This window comes from Malaya genurostris, chromosome 3 (assembly GCF_030247185.1).
Source record: "Malaya genurostris strain Urasoe2022 chromosome 3, Malgen_1.1, whole genome shotgun sequence".
Lineage (NCBI taxonomy): Eukaryota > Metazoa > Arthropoda > Insecta > Diptera > Culicidae > Malaya > Malaya genurostris.
The window spans coordinates 43135050-43161236 of NC_080572.1; the positions used below are offsets into that span (position 1 = coordinate 43135050).

Below are 26187 nucleotides of genomic sequence, written 5' to 3' on the forward strand. Positions count from 1 at the left end.
GAATGATCTTATTCAAATAGATGAAATAGATGGGGTGAATATTTGTATTCCAATCCTACAAATACCTTTCACGTGACTTAACAAAACAAACCACAACATTTCAGTTTAATTTATGGTAGTCTAGAATCAATTTATCAAAGAACTTCTAGACGTTCATTCTTCATTAAACAACCATCCAGTTTTTCTAATAGTTTGTACCCAAATTTTTAAAACGTTATTTTCATTTATTTTTATTTCTCTTCGTATCCGACGAAAAAAATCTAATTAATCTACAACTTTCTCTATGGTGATGGGTTTTGTTCGGATTCTACCTGTAAAAATGACTACCCATGCCCAACGATTTGTAAAATCCTTCCGGATCCTTCCTCTTATCGTTTCTGGCTGACAATTGCAATTCCACGCGCAGAGTAACAAAGGTGGAAGCATGTCGGAATCGGACACTTCCAAAGAGTCCTGTGAAACGGTGGTACTAGAAGACACTGGGGGTGCCACGGTTGATAAAGTTGAACGACCGTGTTCACTTAAGGTACATTTGAATGTGTTACATTGAATGTTTTGCTTCTGCTTCTAGCGCATTTGTTTCAAAATTTCGAATCTGGTTTATTTTAATTCAGCACATTCCAAAAATGGTATCAATTCGAACATCAGAATTCGTAAAAATATTTTTATCTAATTAATTGCATGTCGCTTCGTTCATTGCTTGAGCAATAGCTATATGTCTTAAGTTTAAATTCTTATTTTGAATTACACAACGTTTTCTAAAACAGGATTTGGATGATCAAAGCAAATTCGAAGCGAAATGGAATGCACAGAACATCGAGCCCAAAAAAACACCGGATTTGGAGAACATGGACTTGGAACAGTATCAAGTAAATAATATTTTACTTCTCATTTTCGTAGTAAAATTAGCTTGCTTTAATGTTTGCTCATCACATGCCAGGATTTTTCAGCAACTGTAAAGTAACATTAGGTTGTGCATTCATTTGTATGCTATTAATACTCGACAGAAAAATACCATAGAATCTCTATTAACAACCTCATTTCGCTTTCCCTTTTGTACGCTTGCTCCGTATTTTTTTCGATCCATTTCTTCCACAACCAATATTTGTCACTACAACAACACTACCACTCACAACTGCAACATCCAAACCAACTTAACGATAATGCGCTGCGAAACATGATCTGCTATTTGCCATTTACTGCATTTCGCATTGTACCATGCTGCGCATCTTGTAGCAAAGTATTTCAAAAATGAACTCCAATCTGCACGAAATCCAGGCTGATATTCAGCGTCTAACCCAACAACAGAGCCAGATCCAAGCCCAAACTATCCAGGCACACCAATTACTGCATGCCCAACAAATCGCCAGTTTACTCAACCAGGTAAGTTTTTAGAACGTCAATTGCAATTATACAGTTTAACTGCAACACTCACAACATTAATCGATCAATAATCAACTTAACCCTTAGTTTGATGATTTTTTATTCGTAAATTTCATAACTCAATACAACTCTAGTTCTCCCAACATCTATGTACAACTTGTCGCTAGAAATATTGTGTTATGATTCTTTAAGTTTATTCATGAAGTGATGTCTAAGGAATTATTCTTAACAAAAATCAAAACTCTCTTTCAGCAATACGGTTCCCAACAAAACATACAGCAAACGATACACGGCACCTATCGACCTATAAATACTCAGATGTTCGGCTCTAGTCCTCATTTGCCGCAACAAACCGGACCCATGCTGCAACAGCAGCAACAATCTCCTGTCAACTATGGAACGCGACCTCCTAGCCGTGATCCGTACATGTCACAACAACAATTGCACACACTTCAGTATGTTAACGATCAAGGTCAATATACGCATCCGGCACAGCAGCACTATCCAAATAACAGTCATATGGGATACGAAAATGGGCAGTACCGGAAGGAAAGCCAATACTCCTCAAATCCGTATTTAAGTACGGATCAACAGCAACAACATTTCTATCAGGACTCGAATCACTATCGGTATCCATATCCTATGCAGGAAATAAAAGAGCCTTCTATCCAACAGCACAACCAGTTCTTTTTGCATGACAGCAACACAACACCGCCACAGCCCGCTCAACGACGAACGTGGGCACAGTCAGCTGCAGCAGCTGCCAGCCAGCGAGGAGGAGGAGCCAGTGACATAACTCTGGACATTAACGCTTGGAATCAGGGTTTAAAGAGTTCACCTTACAACAAATCTCCTAGTCAAAGTGGTTTTTCGCTACATCATAATGGTGACTCCGGTGCGGCTGATAGCTACGGTAACACTAGTCGACATGGTGGCAGTCAACAGTCATTCCAGAATCTGTTCGAAGTACACCACGGTTCTTCGGGCAGCCCTCAGCATAACAGAGTGCGCAACCAAATCTCGCAGATGATCAGCCATGGCAGCAGTAGTAATTCTTCACCGAGTACGGAAAGTCGCAGCCATCACGATAGTTTTCGGGACAACCGAAGCATGCCACTGTCTCCGCCAATCGACGATATGGCACCGCAAAGTATATCCTTCATTGGTGATGAGGACACCGGTGACATCGAGATTAACACATCGAAGAACAGTAGCTTTACCAGACGACAGCAGCAACAGCAACAATTGGAACAGTTATACGGAAGTAGTAAGACGGGCAACAAAATGCAACACAACAATAATCAAAAGCTGGACGAGCATTTGAGCAAGCTGAACATCACCAGTGGCAATCGTACCTATCGGATTCCTTCGCCGACACGGCCAACGTTAAATTCAAACAGTTTCCATGTGAGTATGATATGTGAGAAATATTTGTGGAAATATTTCCCAGGGAAATAATTGATCGAATAATCAGTCGTTCTACGCAAATTTGTCTCACATTTTATGGAATTCCCTGTGTTTATGGGACAGAACGGCAGCAATACTTTCAGAAAATCGAAATCAGACACTTCACTAGAAGCGGTGTGCTCTACCGCAGATTTTTTTTGCCTTTCTCTATTATAGAAAACCTATAGAATTGCGTGAAAAACCGCGCGCGCGTGTGTGTGTGTATCTTCCAAAGATTGTTTTACCTCTCAATTTTCACGGGGTTGGTTTAACCGATTTCAACAAGATTAAGTTCAAAGATCACATGGTTATCACTTCTGGTACCGGAGATATAATGCTATAAGTGACTGTGATATAACCCACAAAATGCTTGTGCTCTGCATTTCTCTATAGAAAGGTAATAGAATTACTGAAAAACTTATTACCGCTTAAATTTCTCGGATATGTGAAGATTTCTTATAATCCTTTTTTAACTGTGAAATAGATTCAAATCGTAAAAATCGGTAAATCCCAAAATGTGAATTTATGTATTTTGGGTGAGCTATTAGTCAGAATCTACGTATAATTCAGAAATCCCCATTATATATATATATATATATATATATATATATATATATATATATATATATATATATATATATATATATATATATATATATATATATATATATATATATATATATAAATATATATATATATATATATATATATATATTATACTGAATGTTTATTTTTTCATAGGACCCGCAACAGGATGATTTGAACGAGAAAGGCTTTTATATCTCGTTCGATACCGAACAACCAAAGCGACCCAAACCTCCTTTGCGGGCCAAACGTTCACCGAAGAAAGATAAGCTTGACATTGATAATGATAGAAGCAAAGATTCCGAAAGATCTAACCACAGAGGTAGGTGAACAATACTCCCACTATCATTAAATTGTTCCGCAATCAGAAGGCTATGCTTGGCCAATTGTCGTAATATGAATATTTCAGTTTATTTATTCAAGTATGAAAATTGGTACTGAATGGATTTAATTTGCAATGACAACTTTAGTTCAAACGTATGGAAGCATCAACTTTCAATACTCATATTATATTGCACAGATTTCGCTACTATACTCACATTTCTGTGTATAGTTTGGCTGATCATCATCGAGAACGATGTCACTAATAACTTCCGATCGAAAAAGCAGTGATTTTTTTGGAATCTACATCTTGATTTTTTTTTTATTTACATCTTATTTATTGTTATGATCATGTTATTGTTGCTATTATTTTGTTCAACTTAAACGTCACATCATACAAGATTAATTATCACATGGCGATCAGATCAGTTACGATTACACAACGATGATTTTTCTCTTGACTTGACTTGTGATGAGATCAGTAGCTATTTTGATCTTTGATCACCGATTTCCGGTGATTGTCTCAACTCTGTCTGTATAGTGAGGATAATATATGATTTATAATAAAATTTTATGTTTTTACGATTGTGCATACTTTGATAACTTTTCAAACGAACAAACATTGAACAGTATGTTATACTACTAACTCTATTTGCTTTGTTCACCTTTATTTACTGTTGATAAAATTTGACTTATACAAAATGTGGTACAACAAACCGAGCACTTTGCTCGACGAATTTCTTGTGATGAAAAGAGACAACATCTAGCCTGAGTTGAAACAAAGAGATATTCACTTCAGATTGGTCAGACGATATCAAATACACGTCTGATTCTGTTTCCGTGCCGTCGGTTACCTTGTGCTTTCAACCAAGACGACACGAAATGTTGAAAGCTCCATTCTGCAGAAATGGCAATCCACACCTTCAGTTGCTGAATAAAGTGTATAAGCATAGTTGCCTTCCTAACATAATAACATTCTCCATCTCTTCATTACTGCTAGCGTTGGTCGAGTGTAATTTTGTAGTCAGTATCATCTGAAGAGTAGACCATTCAAAGCTAACATACTAACCCGCAGTGCAAGATTAGTTATCAGTATCAGATATATCATACATTAAGAGTTAAAATTATCGGCCTTCCCATGGCAGCAATGGCTTCACACTTCACTGATCCTAGCTTCGCGTTTACAACGCTGGTTAGAGCGTATAAGTTTTTCTCTTTTCAAACACGCTGCAAATCCAGCTTTCCAGTCAATAACGTCGTCAAATGCGTGTTAGAAATTCACTCACGGTCAACTGATATCATAGAAAATAAAGGTCATTTAATATTTTGAGCGATGCTTGGCATCGTTTTATTTTCTTCGACACTGATTCTTTGTTACCTCCATCGTTTCGCCCCATCAGAAAACAATCAACATAATTTCGGTACCTTCAGCGTAAAGACAGCCAACAGTTTCTCTGCCAACTTTAACGACGAACAAGTGGTCAGTCGCAAAAGCATTATAGATAGTGCTACATCACCATTCGAGACGGGCGCTGGTAGCGCCGGGAATCGAACGAGTAATAATAATAACAGTGGCATAAGTATGGCATATGAGCGAGATTTAAGCGAAAGGCGTCATCTTGAGGATGTGACAAATCACACCAACAGTGGAATGAACAATAACAGTATTCATCACTTCAATAACAACAGTGATGGATACGGAAGCGAGAATGAGAATCAACGCAAGGCCAAGCTGGTGATTGGATCCGATCCTAACAATCTTGATCCGGTGAGTTATGCTTGCAATAATTATTAGACTAAAAAAATTAAATTATTTTGGATTTTCTTCAAAACCTTCGAATGTTTGATGTCACTTTTGTGGTTTTACATTACCTACTTTGAAAAAGTAAATGCTGGAATCTGCTGCTGCTGTACTTTTGTTAAACACAATATCGATTATTTATTCATTTGGAAAAAAAATCAATGCGAAACTGAGATTGGTCATTTTTGTTGTAGATTTTATCGCAGTGTCATGTTAACAAAATGTGACCAGTCTAATTTTCGTTGAAATTTTAAATTTGAACATTGAAAATTAATTAAATCTTTTCAGAGCTCTGTCGACGAGATGGAACGGCGAAAGGAAAAAATTATGCTGCTTTCGCTCCAACGACGGCAACAGGCTGAAGAAGCCAAGGCGCGCAAGGAAATTGAAGCCATGCAGCGAAGGGAAAAGGAACGTGAGAAGGAAGAAGAACGCGCACGTAAGAAGGAAGAACAGTTCGCCCGACGGCAAGCTATCCTGGAGGCACACAAACTGAAGAAAGCCATCGAAGAAGCAGAGAGAGAAGTAAGTGTTGTCTAAGTTCAGAAATATTGTTTAAACAAAATAATCGTACGTTTACTAGGGCAAGACCATAGATCGTGACCTGTTAATAAAACATCAACAACATCAAGCGCTGTTGCATCAGTCACCAGCTACCCAAATGCATCAAACTTCTACTCCAGCAGCCAAAATGCGTCCACAAAAGCTCAGTCGACCTAGGCCAAAAACGATACACGTTGAGACGGGCTCGGTTGATTTAAGCGAAACCTCCAGCCTCAGTAGTCGGGGCAAAAAGGGCTCCAACTCAAATTTAACCGGTAAGTTCTTTGGTTGATATTTTTGTTAGTGGTGCATATGTCAATGTCATTCACCCATTCAAACAAACCAAAGCAACACTGTATCTGTTGGTACCCTTTTAAGTTATTAGTCAATTATTTTAATTTGATTTCAAATAATTCTTTTTTGTTTTCATGTTATTGTGCCATTTTGTTGTGCTTTTGTGTTTGTTCCCTGCCACCACCCATATCTTCTGTTTTTGGTGTGCTCAGGAATTGGCCTGCAAAGCTCAAACTCTATGCGACGAGACTACTACAGAGGATCGCAGGATTCGTTAGCTATTCGAGGTAAAGTATGAAGATGTTGCAGCTCAAACCCCTTTATCGTTTTATTGCTTTTTTGATCATAGTGTGTCTAGTGAACATTTGTAGTCCCGAAATTGAATATTATTCCTTGACTTGATTTCGTACCAACGTTTTGCTTGAATTATGTTACGTTTATCCGTTTAACGTTACTGTTACGATGTATATCGTTTGTTTGTTCATTCACTCCCGAATAAAGGTAATGTTTGTCATTTCGAATGCATGTACTAATATGTCATTTCGAATGCATGTACTAATGGTGAAGGATACAACTTTGATGTTACAATTAACATAGTTTATTAACAGAAAACAGTGGATTTCAATGCAATATGTTGACGACTAAAAGGATAAGACATAATAATAATCGGAAACAGAGAATTTCTTTAGAATGTTACTTGAGCGTCATACACTTCTCTTTTATAGATTTTTCAAGTTTTCAATGAGAATAAAATATTAGTACCTGTTGTGCCAGATAATACTGCGAGAGCTTTTCTATAAATGTCTCTTCAGAATCCCATGTCCCTGAGAATCCCAAGCGCAGAAAATTACGGGTAAAAAATTGAACAATGATTCAATAATATATAATGTAATAAAATATGCCATGCTTGAATGTAGTATAATATAATACGATATAATATAATATATAATATAATGTTCGGTTCGGTCTTAAAACTAAACAATTTTGGGTCGTCGTGAAGCACCTTGTCGGTCCGCAATAGATTGATGGACAAATTCGAGCTGTTGGGATAAGTTAGGGTTGTGAAAAATAAAACTCCGCCACGTCGCCAAGAATTACTGAAAACATTACTGTTGTACCCCAAAGTGTTGAAGAAAATCCAGATTTATCCATTCCTCATCGCTCTTTGAAATTACCGTAGTTACTCCGTATTTTGCATAAGGCTAAAGTTCAGTTAACACAAGAACTCAACAACGTCGTGATTTTGATTAATGTTTTTTCATGGCCGGAATTAGATTATATCGATCTGAACCACGTTTTCGCTTAACCCAACGGCATAACAAGTCTACCCCAACAGTCCAGCGTCGATTAAAGATCTCAAAAATTCCTCTTTATATTGAAATAAACATTCAATCATCTCAGCAATTTCATTTTGTTGAATATCAAAATAAAACCTCTTTTTGGGAAACCTTTTACTTTGAATAAAGTAACTCGAAACCATTACTTACAATCAACATGTTTTTACTTTCAAGAAATCCCACAAAAATAACTGGCACACCTGGTATTTTCGTATTATTCTCAATTCTTTAAAAAATAATTGGTAACAACAACAGAAGTCGATGTTTGCTCAAATACACTGTTCGTTGATGAGTAAAAGATTCATCGTTTGATGACAATTGTAATCGTCAAATATTTCTAAATTCACAAAAAAAATGAATAAAGTGACATTCGCATTGTTCAAATATCTAAGCTTCGTGTTTTGTTACTGCTATAATAGTTCTGTACAATATTACGCAGTAAATACAATAAATAAATTCACTTGGACATACACGCTTCAGTCATCGTAAATTATTATTCGGATCTTCCGGTGGTTTCAAGTAGATTATAATACTAACCAATTCTTTTTATTTTCTTCTATCTTTTTCTCATCACTTGTAACAACTGCACATGCTTATCACGCGTGCTCGTAAAATATCGCGTTCGGTGAAATAATTCACACCTTATGCAAACAAACACCTCTGATTCCACGCTACTCACACATAAAATCATCTAGAATCACCGGATGAATATCCTAGTAGCAGCTCAACACCAATAGGGCGAAGAGGCTCTTATAAAACTGGAAGAGGTTGGTGGTGGTTATCTATAATACTTAATTTTGAATTGTAAACACTAGAATACTAACTTTCTCTCTACTGACGAATCTATCTCTCTATGGTTGATTAGCTAATCCAAATTATAACAACGCATGTACGACATTGCATTAGATTAACAACATAATTTTTCATTAGTTCTGTTGTTGATTAGTTTCATATTTCTAATAATTTCTCTTAGCTCATTTTCACATGATCATTACTCATGTTTTCTTCGTTTTAAATAACCTCAGCAACGTTTAACTTTATCAAATCTTATAAATCGACTTTTAATGATGTTGGAGCTTTCTCATTATTTTAGAATAGGGTTTACACATAAGCAAAATATTTCCAATGAAATCATTGAGAATTATTCGCTCTCACCAGTTTCCTAATCTGAAGGTTTCGTTTTGTCTTATTTCCTTCCAAGTAATGGCACAACAATATCTTAACAAATACACGACAAACAGTTACCTTATGTTTTGACATTCGCTTTGATATTGTTTACTTTATGTTTCTCCATCGAGAATAGGATAATATTTTTCCTCAATCGTATGTATTTCCGAACGAATCAATTTTCTAATAGACAGGAATTATGAAATCAAACCAATGGAACACACACATTACCATAGTATAATTCGTTTTACAGAACCAGCGACGATCGAACGAGGTCGTACCTTATCACGTATCTCACTAGCGAAAGGTGCCAATTTCCGGGGACGTAAATCCAACTCCCTGATGAATCTATGCGGTAAGGTTCCTCTACCTCACACACATACACCCTGTTTGTCCTTTTTACCCTATTAAGCTCTATTCCTTCTGTGGATTTGGGTTAGTTTAAAGCAAACTCATATTGATATCTTAAACATGCGGAATACAAATGTAATCAAGCACTTAAGGTTGTGGGAATCGTTTTTGTAATCGCTGCAAGTAAATGAACACCGTATAACCAAGTTTTTTTTTCATTTGGCGCGGAGTTTTGGTTTGATTCTGCACTGTATACTATTATTCATTTTTGATTTTATTCACGTGCTGAATAGTTACGGATTTCTTAATCTTCTTTTAATTTTATTACAATCGTTGCATAAGCATGAATATGAAACAAACAAAAAATACTACAATTCTGGCATTTTACAGTGAACAAATGTGAACAAGAAGAGGCATATTTAATACAAGAATATTTCATGCACGCGTCTCGGAACATGTTGATTTGAACCCAAAACTTGGGTGAAGAATTAAAAAAAAAACAATTTACTCTTCAAACAACATTAGACAAAAGAAAAATATTCATCCGCGATTTTTTATGAACCACTGACTCAAGCCAAAAACTAGGATTCTTAAGGGGCACTTTATGAAACAGTAGAATATATGGTCCATTTACATTATTTTTCTATACAGAAACCGGAGAAGGCAGGAAAATTCCATCTGTAGATGTACATTTGAAGATAAGACAAAATTTTTTATGAATGAAAACAATACAAAAAGGCGAACTTAGATGCTATATGCTGTATAAAGAAGTTGACTTCCCGTTCACACGATATCTTCCGAAGTTGAGCTCTGATACATCCAAATGATGTATCAAATTGACCAGGAAACTTTTATTATTATCGTGTGATTTCGAGAAGAGTTTCGAGAAACCGTGCTTCAAAGTTCATGTGCCTCATATGCATGGCATGGTGCGAGTATATTCAAAGAAGAGTATCTCCAAAAATATTTAGAGTGCGACTTTGAAACTTTGAAATTATGTTCTCAGACAACATATCTATCGATTAAAACAATACATAAAAAATCGATTTTTAATAGATGCCACCCTTAATCGATAGCATATACAATATGCAGTTTTTATCTGGCTATGTTTCACCAATCCAAAATAAGGCACGGGTTACTCAACTACAATACTATTACACTGTGGAATCTAGGTTTGTTTTATTTATGCCCAAGGGTAGTCTGTCGAAGTAACCTTGATTGCTTTGTTGTAAGCCGATGCGAGGAGCGATATAAACAAGCCTGTCAATTCACCTTCTATGACGACGCGTGAAAAGTGTATACGTACACTCCACCAAAACAAAATCAAGCAACACCAATTCAACTTAAGTTCCATTATGTGCAAGAAATTATAGAATAATGAGCTTTTACGTATTGTTTTTTTCAGGTCCAAGTCGGTGTCTAATGTAAGATTCATAGTTGAAATACGCACGTAATAGTACATACATTTATAAAACCGAAAGAGAATTATCATTCTGTCAGAACATAGTTCATTTAGTTCTCTGATTGTTTCTGAATATCTTCGCGGGCGAAGGTGTCCGAAGACAGCAAAGCTATCGCATAGTTGGGTGATGTTGTTTTTATTTCAAGCAGACTTCGGGCATCGATTCCAGGTCTGTGCATTATCTCCCGGTCTACACGTGCGTTCTTGTTGCCTTTGACCAGTGACATCAGAACACCAACATATTCAGCTCTCTTATTTCACGAGCAAATTTTGGGTGACATACTTTTTTCGAACATGGTGCCTCCGGTCGAGGCAAATTGCAAAAAAATTTTGCAAAAAAAAAGTTGTTTCCATTGTTAGTCTCGGGACTTATTGATCCATGTGTTATAAACAGCATTATTGCACAATTGTCGAACTTTTTGCCTTTCTCATATAGAAAGGCTATGCAATCATTGTGAAATACGGCTTTTTAACCGAGGCCCGGAGGGCCGAATGTCATATACCATTCGCAAATGTGTGTGTGTGTGTGTGTGTGTGTGTGTGTGTGTGTGTGTGTGTGTGTGTGTGTGTGTGTGTGTGTATGTAACAAAAATATGCACTCACTTTTCTCAGAGATGGCTAAACCGATTTTCACAAACAAAGATTTAAATGAAAGGTCTTATAGTCCCATAGTCTGCTATTGAACTTCATTCCCATCCGACTTCCGGTTCCGGAGATATAGGATGATATGTACCAAAAAAAAGAAAAAAATATGCACTCACTTTTTTCAGAGATGGCTGAACCGATTTTCACAAACTAAGATTCAAATAAAAGGTACTATGGTTCCATAGCTTGCTATTGTATTTAATGTGTCTTCAGGTTCCGGAGTTATATGGTAATATGTGAAAATTTGAGAAAAAGTTTACACTATTATCTCTGGAACAACTGAACCGATTTTCTCAAACTGAGATTCAAATGAAAGGTCTTATAATATCCTAAAAATTTGTGGAACATTTTATCTGGATCCGACTTCCGGTTCCGGAACTAAAGCGTGATAAGTGGAAAATTGCCAATTTTATTAGTATTTTTCCACGAACAATGGTTAAAAACAGGTACAAATCCCATAAAACTGTCTGATAAATTCTTCTAGTTTACAGAGTTTGTTAGTTTGTGGGCACAAAAACTTAATTCGGCACTACTGGTCCCCTCTTTTCGTGTTCCGAGAGCACCGAAAGTGGAGAAGAAAAACTTATAAAACTAAATTCACTTCGATTTCTCTGCGATGCTTTTATCGATTTTCACGAATCTTGATTTGAATTTAAGTTCATACTGTCTTTAAAGCTACTGTGAAATTTCATCCGGATCCGACTTCCAGTTCCGCAATTACAGGGCGATGAGCGTCAAAGTTTTCAAATAGCCACATAGAGTGACAATATGTACAACACCGAAAGAAGAAGAAAACACAAAACGAACAAGGCGTGCTTTATTATATTTCGTACACGTTGTGTAGTGATGTCAATAATAATAATAATAATAATAATAATAATAATAATTGTAATAATAATAATAATAGTAATAATAATAATAATAATAATAATCCTACTACATGTTTTATGCTGCTGATTCATGCTGTTTAGCTTGACTTACATATGCAGAAGTAACAGACATGCAGGTTCGTTTCGTTTGTTAGATTTCGTTTAATTGGTTTAATCGAAATAGAGCATGAGATAGTAAGTATAGGTTTATCAACATTCAAAACTGTTCCAATTTGTAGGTCATATTCAGGCGCGTACACAGGGGGGGGGGGGGGTTTAGGGGTTCAACCCCTCCCCCCCCCCCCCGAAACAAAAAATTATAACCCATGGGAAACATTGTGATATAAATTGTACATGTGTTGATTTATCACCATGTTCTAAAACCCCCCCTGAAAATTTTCTCTGGCTACGCGCCTGGTCATATTTGTTGGTAGTAAACAAGCAAACTTCGGCTATTTCGTTTATCTGAATCCGGTTTCGGAAGAACTGGAAATAGTGATCAAAAACTGCAAAAAGGATCTCACTCACTTTTCTTGGAGATGGCCAAATCGATTTTCACAAACTTATAGGCTCAAAAGAAAAGTCTTACAGTTTCATTCGGAATTCCTTAATTTGTTGTGGATACTACTTTCGGTTCCGGAACAAGGAACAGGATTTATAGAGTGTGAGATTAGGTCCGAGCAAATTTTCCTATTTCTATTCAATAAACAGTTGCTTTTGCGAATTTCACGGTTATATTTATGATGTAATGAGTAATATGAGAAAGGCATCATTACACCACTAGGTGGATTAAAATAGGTTTTTTTCTGTGGTATTGCTTCTTTGAGCCGAAACGAAGGTGTTGTATTCATTGTTCGCTGTTTCAAGCATTTTTATCTTTTTTCTCCGTCTGTTGCTTGCTACTAGTGATGTGTATAAAATTGAGTTCACGGGTGCTTTGTGCCTTAACACAAACCCCAAGATAGTTAAAAATGTATAATACCTACCTGCGAAAATAAAAAATCAGCAACAAATGCAATTCCTCAACATTGTATAAAAACTTAAAATAAAGCTTTGTTAGCTTCTTATTTAGATAAACTCAGAATATCCGGGAACTATAGAAAAATCAAATCATTCAGTGAATTTTTTTTATTCATTTCATTTGAAATTTCATAAAATTGGGGCAACAATTAACGCTTTATCAATTTAAGTTGGTTTGACGTAAAGTCGCGATAAATAAGTTCAGTGTTGCAATTACTGAGTGGAAACATAGATTGAAAAAGTTAAATGAATCAAAAACTCACAGAAAAGATATTTTTTTAGGAAAAGCTACACTCAGAGGCAAGACTCTAACCTTCGTTCTCACACATTCCGTGCATACGCGTTTTACCATTTCCGCCACCCTGAGCTGTGGTAGACACAGCTCTACAACAGCACTGAGTTGGTACAGCATACATCGAACAGGTTCTAATTCTAGCCGCCACGCGACCGACACCTTCTATCCAGGCATCCTCTCTCTGTTCATCACAAACACCAGTCTCCTCGCTCTATTTTTAACCTTCAACTTAAGCACCGGGTAGACGAATATATTCATAATTGCTTGTTATCTATTTAAACTTTTTTCAAACATCCACCAATTTTTAAAGGACTATAGCTTTGTTGTTTATTTTTTCTTTCTTTTTACCTGAAGAGCAAAAAAACTTCAAAAAATTTAAAAAATATCAATATCTGTTTTTGAGGAAATCGAAATTTATTATCGGAAAAAAACATTAGTTTTTTCACAGTGCTTATTTTCTCCATATAGCCGCAATAGTTAACTTAAACATTGCCGGAGACAATGAATCAATCGGAGCACCAACTGTATTTTTGAAAACCGATATATTTGAGATGTTTGAAAATTTCCTAGAAATTTTTGCTCTGGCCCTTCTCAAATGTCAGGTTAGAGTCAAAATTGTGAACTGATAATGCAAATTGTCCTTTTTAACCCATTATAACCCGGGCGTTTCCCTGGTATTGAGCCAAACGAAGTGATATATACTAATTGTAGTAACATCTGTCCCGGGTTGACAATTCAATGCATAGGACGCTGGTCTTACAAGCCAGTTGTCGTATGTTCGAGCCCCGACCTGGAAGGATTCTTAGTGTCAGTAGGATCCAAAGTACTAGCCATGCAATGATTATTCTGTACACCAAGAATCGGCTGCGAAGTCTGTTGAAACAGAAAGGCCAAGTTTCACAAAAGGAATGTAATGCCAAGACTTTGCTAGTAGCTTAAAATGTGAAAAATTCATAGCTGTGTCAAAGAAAATGGGAGTAGATTTTTTAGCTTGTGTGATGGTGAAGTTGTTAGCTATTGAAATCACACATTAAATATGTGTTGAAAAATAAGTATTTTTGCGAATCGTACGCTAGGACATAATTGGTTAATCATAAAGTATGTATACGAAGAATTTGAGTCAAATCAGAAATAAAAAAAAACAATCATCTGATAAACTCTCTGACACATTTTTTTATAGCATCTATATCAACCATTCTCGTGATTTTCTTTATCGATGATTAGCTGAATTGTTTGTTGCACGGCATGGGCGCCTTTGTTGTAATTAGCGGTATTGCATAAAGCTTTTCTACCCGAAAAGAACGCAGGAAATCTTTTCATCCGCCTACAATAGTATATTTAGTACATTTTTGTTGATCATTTGGCGTCATTTTTTTATAACAAACGTGTCAATTCTCACAGTGAGCATATAATCACTATTCGCCTCAATACGTCTCATAATAGATGCCTAGTAGTCGTTAGTATCTTGCATAAGTCGAATGGGAAATGTTGTGCGTATCGTGTGCTTCCATTTCTAATCAATCTGCGGATTATGTTCGTAAGGAATTTATACGGCCGGATCCAAATTTCGACTGTCGCGCTCAAAAATCAATTTACCGAATGAGCCTTCCTGCAAGTGTTGTGGACGAGCAAGCTCATTACTCTTTATGGTATTGTTTGCGATGTCAGGCCGCTAATCGACGACAACATTCTAATCGTAATCTATTCGATTATACCGAAGAACAAAAAAAACTTCGATCTGTGGGAGTACAAACAAATGTTTTAAATATCATCCAGCAAAAGAGTGCATTTACTAGTTGCCGTACTAATCGCTTTACCAAACATAGGCAAAAGAGTACAAGCACTGTGGAAGCTTTTACCGACACCTTTGAGTACTTAATGGTTGGTAATTGCTTGTCAAATCATCGGGAAAAAATTAAAAAGACTATTGTAAAAGACATTATTCCCAGCAAGGAAAAAAAGTCACGTTTTGGAAGATGTGCCAATGATAACGGTATGAGTAAATTCAGGCCGCCATGTGTTATACAATAAAAACTGATTTGTTTGGTAATGAGATATTCTGCCTGATACAATTGTAGATATTTGCACGCATATTGCATTATGTAAAGTTTGGAGCCTCACTAACACTAGATAGAAACGGCTATTATAATAACACCTTTTCAGCAATATAGATGTAAAATAAGCTATTGCGAATTCTGCCTCCTAGCATTGTATATGTTGGATGTACTTAAATTGATTAAAAAAATTACCCACAATTAAATCATATTTTAGTACTCTGACTATCATAAGCCACTTCAAAAACTCAGACTTTGGAAAATTACAAATATTAACATGATGATGCAATTTGGTGACGGAATCAATAATTAATTTTTTTTTTTTGAATATGGTTCTGTATTACTTTTGTACACTTTTTTGTTTCCACATTTAAACTCATCCTCTGCGGCATCAATAACTCGCTTGTTCTGTTGTTTCATTTTTGTGTTAGTTTTTTGTTCGTAACATCATCCTTAGTTCATTCTTAGGGTTACCTGTCCCAAATTTAACCACTTGGATCGTGGTGGAATCTCTAACTGTTTTCATTAACTTGAATCCTAAATGTGAATGATGTATCTCCTAACCGTCTGAAAACTCCTCCAAAAAATACAATGAATCATCAAATACCGATAAATTCGTTAATAATTCATTACTTTTATTTAATCCTTCTCTCTACATCATCTCTCATTTGCGAACGGATGCGTTTTGCGCGCACAAATTTTGCCTGCTGCTATGCCCATTTCACTGTACACCTGGCGCTGTGCAACCCAAAATAAAAATCTGTATTCAACCAACCAATCGATATAATCGAACATTTTCAACTAATGATCTGATTGGCACGCTACTCACAATAAATAATAATAGATTCCGACTCCGGTCTGGGACGAGCGACGCCTCCTCGACGCGCCCCGTCACCAGGCATGGGACCTTCGAGTCGGCACTTACCGTCACCCTCTGGTCCTGGTTCGTTGCCACCTGGATTGATAACCAAACGTCGAGGTTTCGACGATGGGTCTAGTGATATTTCTTCCACCGCCAGTTCCATGATGGACTATAACGGTTTGTATCGCTCGCTATCTTTTTGCGTATATATATTTTTTGTCAGTAGTTTGTTGATTTTTTTTGCAAAAAATAATAATACAATCAGTTGTGCATATCCTTTAGCCCAAGATAATACTATGATGTTACTTTTTTTTCCATAGGCCCGAAGATTTACAAACAACCGGCCACCAAATCAAACCGAGGTATTATCTTGAATGCCGTCGAGTACTGTGTCTTCCCAGGAGCAGTGAATCGTGACGCCAAGCAAAAAGTACTGGAAAAGATCGCACGATCTGAGGCGAAACATTTCCTGGTGCTGTTCCGTGACGCCGGTTGTCAGTTTAGAGCACTCTATGGTTACTGGCCGGAAAACGAGCAAATAATCAAACTTTACGGCACTGGACCGAGTCAGGTGGATGATGTCATGTTCGATAAGTTTTTCAAGTAAGTTTGTTACCAATGATCGGAGCAATCCATTTTTGTACCTTTTATTTTATCTGAAAAACCCTGCAATTTACAAGGAATCTACACTTGATTCAGGGGAATTATATGTGATTGTTTTTACATAAATTATATTCTTTTATACCCAAATCCTAGCAACTTCGCTTAGTTCGTGCTATTCAAAGTTTTTGAATCAATATTACTTTTGGACTCCCTCCCTTTGGTTGGTGGGCTTGACGGTATTGCAAACATCATCACATACAATCAATTAGCGTTACAATTTGATAAAGATATGCGTTACAGTTTTTAGTTTCATAATTGAATTAAATGAATAATATATGGAACGACTTGAATAAGATGTTGATTGCATTACGCTCCAACATCCGGGGTTGGAGAGGCCGGTAGGGCTTAACTGAGCTCTTTTTTATGTTTTATTTTCATACTACCGGCCCTTATTACCAGTGTGAAGTGAAAATTAAGTAGAGTAAACGTATCCCAATTGGGTTTCACACGATGACAATAAATGAACGGTAAATCGAATCCATCTTTGACGTTTATTGGTGGTTTGTGTACCATGGAATACTGTGGAATGAAATAGAATATTGTAGAATATAATAAAATAATAATGACCGAACCAATGAGCAAACCACTGATAGCTGTCAAACGATGTTCATCCAGTTTATATTGTGAGGATGTATCGTTTGGGACCTGATGGGTGAGATGATGTGTGAATGAAATGTAAGAGTGAGTGCATGCAAGAACGGTAAAAAAGGCCACCATTTCAGCTCAGGACTAACGATCGACCAATAGAAGAGATAGAAATTGGGTAACCCCATTCATCTCAAATCCATTAGTCATTTCATGTACGAAAACCATTAGTTAGAGTGAGATCTGTTATCTCTGTTTGATAGATTAATTTCAAGAATAACATGAAATCTGGAGCATTTTTTTTTTTTGTTCGTTAAAACAGCAGTATTGAATCATTTCTGAACTACTTTTATGTGCCATTGCTTCTTACAGACGAGGCAAAGATTTTGTATTCGATTTTATCTCAATAAATTTATTGAAAGTCGAGTAATCGGTAAAATAACATGGTGACTCTACTAATGAGATGACTATTGGCACACAAATTTTAGTTAGAATCTATTAGAATAGAAATAGTAACTCAATGTTGTGATGCTTGCTTGTGGAATACAAGTAGGTATGTATGCATGTGTGTATGCGTATGTGCCTGTGTGTATGTATGTGTTTTTGTGTGTACAACATACATTATACCGTTCCCTCGGGTGTGTTGTATCAAATTGGTTGTGACACATTTCGATTGCGAGTCAGTGTACCAGATGTTCAAAAGTGCCTGAGCGGATGGTAATATACTGTCAAGAATCAACCGAAGATAACGAAATGTGAACATGCTGTAGCAATACTATTAAACCCAAGTGTTATTATCATTTAAATAAAAACGCATGTCCTCAGTTCTGGATGAGGAACAAGAAATACGAAAATGCTGAAAGAATTAGAAAGGAATATTGGTAAGAATATAAACACCATTGCATACAACTAACTTTTACATTTAAGGAAGCAACATAACATGCCAGCAAAAGTACGGAGTGAAAAATGACAACAAAAGACACGAATCACAGCTGAATAGAACACTGGAATTAAGGTAAAACAGAATACAAACTATGAACAAAAGTAAGAAAACCAACATGAAGAAATAATTGAAACTGCTGGGTAACAATGTAATTTCCTCATATTGAAAGAGGCGTTTATATGGCGCGCATGCGCTAATTCGGCCTGATACAAATTAACGGGGAGGGCAATACATTTTGGACAGGGCTGTAAAAAGCTGATTGGAACCCTTTCCCCACCAAAATGTAATATAAGGATATAAGGATAAGGAATATTACTTTTGGACTGGAAAAAGTAGGGCGGGTGATGTCAGAGACATAACTATACAAAATTACACGATTCTATCACTATTCCGAATATCGATTGCCGCTAGTTGATTGATTGTATGATTGTATGAATTGAATTGTTAAATTTTTTCATTTCGCTTCCAGACATTGGAACATGTACCTATGCTAAAGTACGATTAATTCACATCAAATTTAATTTAATGGTTGTATGTGTCATCGTTCTTAGCGTTTTTGAACACCGTCCCACGATGCATTTCGGTGGCGGTACAGATGGCGCGGGATTCTGTATTATGTTCATTGATGCGGTTAGATCCTCTCATCTCCTTGGGGACAAGAAGTCAGGTCCACTTCATTGCTTTGTGGAAAAACCAGACAGAATAGTTGACCTTAGTTACCACGGCCCGAATCGAAATGTTCGAAATGCGCTTGATGTAATCCCTCACCTTTCTGCGTATTTGTTTATCAAAATAAAATTATTAAATAAAAAACACTGGACAGATTTTGACTTAACTTTGCACATGTTAACATTACATTCTACTCTAGTTTTATTTCAAATTTCTTTAATTTTTACCAATGTTATAATGTAGAAAATGTTGCATTTTTTCGAGTTCAGTCACTAGTCACTGGCGACGTTCGCCTCTCACGACCGTCTCGTCGAGAACAATCTATGACAAGTTTTAAACAAACACCTTCATTGGCGAGTCCTTATTCGTTGTTAATTATGCAAGATTTTCCTAATTGGGAAAATATATGCTGTCAATAAAATCATAAATTCGTCTATTTCGGTTTCGGTGATAAGACTAAAAAACTAAGGAATTTTTCTGCCAGATGTTGTAGATGTCAAGATCTGCTGTTTCAAAAAAAAACTTTTTGAAAAAAAACGATAAATCAAGAGCCGACTTTTTTTGTTCGAGATAGCGCCGAGTCATGCATTTCTAAGATGTCTTTTTCATATCAAACATACTATCATATATAATCCTGTGGTATTCTTCAAAATAATTTTCTTCGATTCTTGAAAGAATGACCGGAATCGGTTAAGTTGACCGTTTACAGATAATGACTACCGATTGGAGTAGTTTTGAGGCCGATTTAATAATTTCTCTCACGTTTTCTGTTTCGCCTCTTTGTAGTCTCAAAAATGTGCGCAAAATTGTTTTCGCTTGAGTTGAACAAATCGTCGCAAAAAGCAGAACATGCAAAATCGACACATAGAAACCAGGAATATTTTCAGTGATTGTAAAAGAAACTCTGATTGATCGGTAATGGATTTGTGAATATTACACAATTTGAATATATCCTAATTCAATCTTTATTGTTATTGATTAGTATTACACTAGCCCAATGAACCATGAGTATTCATAATTGACTAACATGAGATCATATGTATACGTGTTTACTAACATGCTAAAAAGGTATACGCATGAGTTCAGTAGCAAGTATAGATTCCTCTTCTAAAGAATGATTGTAAACAAGAATGCATTCAAGTATTTTTGGTATCTTTACCAGTACCAAATACCGCACCGCATGAGAGAGAGAGTGGTCTATTTTAATTTTCGATCAAAAAACTGTTGAAATAAGAAATTATTGGGCACTAGACAACGGCAATGTACCAAATGAATACATTTTGCATAAACGTATACATTTTTGAATGTTGATTCTGCTACCAGGTTACATAAATTTTTTATGTTTTAATGTTTTAAATCAAGGGTTCCCAAACTATTTTGGGTCATGGACCCCTTTACTAAAATTAATTTAGGCCTCAGACCCCCATCAACAAATACCTTCGAAAATTCAATTTCTAGCTATTTCAATATTGATGTAGAATACTTACCAATTTCTGCGGATGGTCAAATAAACACAACTTTTTTAGCGTAAATATTTCAAATAACAACTTATATCAAACAATAGAGGCTGCTGTAGAGCAGGGGTTCCCAAAGTGATCGATATAGACCCCTTGGGGTCGATATCCTTTTTGCGAGGGTCGGCGTAATCGAAAACTGACTATGGGGGTCGACGAGGTCTAGAATTCGACCCCCTATTGTTTGATATAAGTTATTTGAAATATTCATGCTAAAAAAGTTATGTTTATTTGACCATCCGAAGAAATTGGCAAGTATTTTACATCAATATTAAAAAAAGCAAGAAATTCAATTGTCAAAGGAATTTGTTAATGGGGGTCTGAGGCATAAGTTAATTTTAGTAAATGACCCAAAAGAGTTTGGGAATCCCTGCTCTATAGGAATGTAATACGATTTTTTAAAATGGTGAACAGTGGCCCTCGAAGGGTAAGTAGTGTAAATATTTGCGAGAAATGTTATATAATTACAATTTTGTACTACATCGACCGGACCATTCCAGTATGAAAGTTTCCATGTGTTCGACTGGACCGAGTGTCTGCCGAATGCTTCAAACAGGCCGTTGGCCAACGAAAAGCGAGTTCAAAATCGGTATGAAGCTAGAGACACTGAACCCCAACTTTTCCAAGTTTTGGACACAGATTTTAGAATGGCAACTCTGCTTGAGAGCCGCGGTTCAATTTTGAAGAGCCGTGATTCGTTCGCTCATTGCTACGAGTCAGTTCAAATGAACGGCTCGTGAGTGCTCGCCCGTCACCCAATCACAATTCGCTTCGTTCGACTGATCGAAAGGGCTATATCTCACAGAAAATCTCTAGTACTCGGAAAGTAAGGACCGTAGTCCGGATGGCATAGCGCGAGCAAAATATACGATGAAGGAACGACAGAGAAAAGCAATCGCCCGCTACTAGAAATCTTTGCAAACTGAATTCCGCGAAATCGGTTTGTTGAAGAAAAAAGTACTAGATGAACTACTATATTCTTTTTGAACTTCCGCTCAACGACGGTCGGGTGGGCTGCTTTTGCGTTCGGTGGCAGTTTTCTTGGAATTGTAAGTAAAAACTTAAGTTTGTTTTTATCCTTGGTCCAATCTTGCCAAACCTTTATGGGCACATTACTGCGCAAGATGCCGTTGCGAATGTTTTCATTTCAGATTTTTCTAAATGCATTTGAATGAGCCTCACTGGTAGTCGGGTTATATAAGAAAAATATTCAATCTAGTTTCCTAACTAATATAGTTTTGGATTTTAAATTGCACTACATCGGTGTAGGTAAGGTTGCACTGAAACTGTTCGTTTTTGCCAATTGGCTACACCAATGCTACACTTTTTCTGCACCGATACCACTGGTGTAGCACTCATCAAAAGTTTGGTGTAGTTCTGTGCAATGGAATCGTTTATTGTAGTCAATGGTTACTGTTTATGTTTTAGTCATTTTTGTTCGTTTATTTATGCCTCCGTGTAGCACTGCACCGGTGTAGTGCAAATTAAATACGAAAACGCCATAAGTTGCATTTATACGATTCTTACATTCAGTCGTTCTCTTGTTTCTGATAATACTTTTCTGCTCAAAGTTTTCCCAAGTTAAAATAATTCTTGATTTTCTTTCTTCCATCAGATACAATTCCGGCGGGAAATGTTTTGCACAAGTCCACACCAAGCACCTCACCGTGACCATCGATGCGTTTACGATACACAACTCACTGTGGCAAGGTAAAAAGGCAAACCTGCCTAGCAAAAAGGATATGGCGCTAGTGATTTGAGGCGCTCATCGCCCGTGACGATAGTCGGTGTTGAAGATTATGATGATGGGAACAGATATAGAAGTACTTGAAACTAACCGCTAACTCATCTACTCGTCACATTCTGTGTTTCTGACAAAGTAGGTAGATTTAGGAAGATCACCTCGCACACAGAATATGGCGAAATGTTTTGGATTTTTGTATACTGTGTTAAAACGTGCAAGTTGCTAACAATAAATGGCCGAGGAGAGGACAGCATATTCATATAGTTTTCTGCCGCGATTTACTAAAGAACAACTGAATCGAATTACATAGATTTGACAACTATAATCTTGCACACATACGAGAGCATCAAGCAAACTAGGAATCTTTGTTCTATAATGCGATATGCGAATTGATATTTCCCGTTGTTGATAACATGATTAAAACCGGTTTGAGGTTTTTTAAATTCATAGTAAATGTTCCGTTCTCGAACGCGTACCTTGACGCATATTTTCCGATTCATTTGAAACAAATATGTGATTCATTTGTGGATCGATAGTGTACTTCGAATCCCTTCGAATGTACTACCAAGCCCCAATCAATATTTGCATGCTTATTCAGAAATACAATACCCAAATGTAAATAGTTATACATAGAAATTAGTTAGTTCTTTCTTCCTTTGGTTTATGCAGTGAAATCTAGGTCAAGCCAATTAAATAAATTTCTTTCAAAAATTTAATAAAATATCGAAACAATTTGATTGTTATACGATGAGAAACGATCGGAAAATATCATTTCCTGATCCAAAGCATTTTTTGAATTTTAGAATAAATAATGCCTTCAATTTATCCCATTCTGATTCATGTTCAGGTTGTTTGTCCTTCACTCCCGAAAGTACTCAATAAAAGCCAACTAATGAATACATTAACACAGTACTGAAGAATAATGAATAAAACTAACTAGTAAAATGAAATAGTGATAGCATTAAGATTTAATTTATTTAACCCCTATGTACCGAATAATGTTTATTTTATTACAGCTGATACGTTCGCTCATGTTATTACATTATTTGTGGTTCGAGTCTAGCTCTCCATACCATCGGCATGATTACAGTGTAACTAACTAATTTATTAACTGAGCCGATTGCACGTCTGACTAAAGGCGTGCATAATTTTTTAATAAATTCAGAACAGTAGAATATGATGAAGTTGTTCAGTAGCTTATTAGTTATCTAGAATCATGTGTAAAAACTCCACCACCATCGGAGTGAAGACTACAATCTAATGGTACTTGCGCCTCCGCATCCCACATTAAAGAAATTTTAAAAAAATGTTTAAACTCTCACTGACCTTCTTTCCAGTTTCAAATGTTTGCATACAACTAGAATTCAAACATATTCTCTAAACACTGGTTTTAATTACATGCGTTCAATTTCGGTAGTTACGTTGTTTTGTATTTTAAAAATTACGCGATTCGAGAAACAGTTATTATCAATAATGTAAACAGTGAAGCTGTTGAGTAAATCTCTGCGGTCGTATGCCGAACATAAACACCGAATATTTTAAAATTTGAAAAAGATGAGACTTCTAACGGTTTATATTATTAACGATTTATTGCTGAATTACTCTTAATTTACTAGGCATGATTCAAATCAATTATTTTGTACATCCTTGCCAAGGAAGCATTAAAAAAACAAGTTAATGAACGAAATCAACTTTATTTAAGAATATAAAATTATAACCGTTTTTATTAACAAAATTGAAGTTTTTATTCGCATCAACCGAAGGACCATGATTTCTTTTACCGAAAAAAATTGTTTTAATCCACCCAGTGGTGTGTGTGCCTTTCTTATATTACTCATATTTCCATAAGTATTACTCAGAAATTCCTCAAAAAACTTTTCATTGAATCTTGAATGAAAACAATTTTCAGTATTGAGCCAAATTTAGAAAAATATTTTTGTTTTTCGTATTGTCGCTGATGGACACTGTCACGAAGAGTTATGTTATTTCCCTCGTCACTTTGAATGACGGTATTGAATTTTTAACATCCATCACCTTAAAATATCGGAGCCGAAAGTCGGATCCGGATAATTATAGTTCTATGAGATAAGTTCGAATATAAATTTATGAAAATCGGTCCACCATCTATGAGAAATTTAAGTGAGTTTCACTTTAGAGTTATTTGTCACTATGGTATCGGTTGTGCCATCTCTGAGAAAATTGGAGGGACTGAGGTTGACTAGGAGGTTGATAGTACCTACTGTCTTTTTCTGGGCAGTGGCTTACGACCCTGTTAGAGGCTGAGGATATAATCAGATCACGTTCTTTAACATACATTCCCCAAGAGTCAGCTGAATCGGTTTCGATCACTCCAAATCATTTTTATGAGGATTGTGAGGATTTCGTAGATGGCAACAGCAGAAGAGTCTGGACTCGAGGTATTGTGGAAGGGCTTATCATCGGACAGGATGGGCGCGTCCGACAAGTTATGGTTAAATCGAATAAGGGAAGATGTAGGCGGTCGTTGTCCAAGTGAGCGGTGCTACAGGTTAGACGTAAATCTGTCCAGTCCACGCTCATGACCAAGAATTACGGGTCGGGGGTTGTTAGCACCACTAGGCACTAGGGATTGGATGTAGGGAAGCGTTATTTTTTTTTTTTTTTTTTTTATATAACTATTTATTGGAATATGAGTTAAAATTAAATTATTAAGATTTAAATTGGGTGTTCAGCCACAAGTGGTGACTTTTCAGCCCTGTTATATATATATATATGATTTGGTTATTACCATGAAGACATCATTTGCTTCCGCAATTCTGAGATTTTTGTGTAGGGAAAATTCTAAACCTACTTGTATTGTGTAATGGGGAAAAGGAACTTATATACTAACTTACTAACTAATACAGAGAGCGAATCGATTCAATTGAAGATTGCATCGATTTTTGTCGGAATTTGCTTATAATATTATGTGACATTACATCTAATGGTTCTATATTTGTGAGTCTGTGTAACTCATTTGTACTAAACCAGGGAGGACGCTTCAGAATCATTTTCAGAATTTTATTCTGAATCCTTTGAAGCGTTTTCTTCCTGGTGGAACAACAGCTTGACCAAATTGGTACCGCATAAAGCATGGCTGGTCTGAAAATTTGTTTATAAATTAACAATTTGTTTTTTAGACAGAGCTTAGAATTTCTGTTTATAAGAGGATATAAACATTTAATATATTTATTACACTTTGCCTGGATTCCTTCAATGTGATCCTTGAAAGTGAGTTTTTTGTCATACGTTAAACCTAAGTATTTAGCTTGATCAGACCATGTCAATTCCAAGCCATTCAATTTGAGAATGTGATTATTGTTTGGTTTAAGAAAAGAAGCTCTTGGCTTGTGAGGAAAGATAATTAATTGCGTTTTTGCTGCATTTGGTTTAATTTTCCATTTTGACAGATAATCACTGAAAATATTTAAACTTCTTTGTAGGCGACTGCAGATCACTCTTAGATTTCTACCTGTGGCTAACAGACTTGTGTCGTCACAGAATAGCGATTTCTGACAACCAACGGGTAGATTTGGAAGATCAGAAGTGAAAATATTATACAAGATTGGAGCTACACTCGAACCCTGCGGAACACCGGCTCGTACGGGTAGCAATT

General features: G+C 36.2%; 1 protein-coding gene across 21 annotated transcripts in view; it reads left to right on the plus strand.

Moving 5' to 3' along the window:
• The window catches only part of LOC131438455 (patronin), a 112465-nt gene extending 88177 nt beyond the window's left edge, over window positions 1-24288 (plus strand). For 3 of the 21 annotated variants that reach the window (XM_058608483.1, XM_058608486.1, XM_058608494.1), the window contains 14 exons: window positions 407-526; window positions 768-869; window positions 1237-1383; window positions 1636-2790; window positions 3571-3736; window positions 5136-5503; window positions 5825-6061; window positions 6120-6354; window positions 6586-6660; window positions 8406-8477; window positions 9131-9232; window positions 16418-16612; window positions 16756-17038; window positions 22425-24288. In XM_058608483.1, the coding sequence (XP_058464466.1) occupies window positions 407-526; window positions 768-869; window positions 1237-1383; window positions 1636-2790; window positions 3571-3736; window positions 5136-5503; window positions 5825-6061; window positions 6120-6354; window positions 6586-6660; window positions 8406-8477; window positions 9131-9232; window positions 16418-16612; window positions 16756-17038; window positions 22425-22569 (3402 nt within the window). In that variant the 3' untranslated portion in view covers window positions 22570-24288. The remainder of the gene's footprint in view (window positions 1-406; window positions 527-767; window positions 870-1236; window positions 1384-1635; window positions 2791-3570; window positions 3737-5135; window positions 5504-5824; window positions 6062-6119; window positions 6355-6585; window positions 6661-8405; window positions 8478-9130; window positions 9233-16417; window positions 16613-16755; window positions 17039-22424) is intronic. The other 18 variants (XM_058608490.1, XM_058608492.1, XM_058608493.1 and 15 more) reach the window with 15 other exon arrangements.
• Window positions 24289-26187: the final 1899 nt, after the last annotated feature.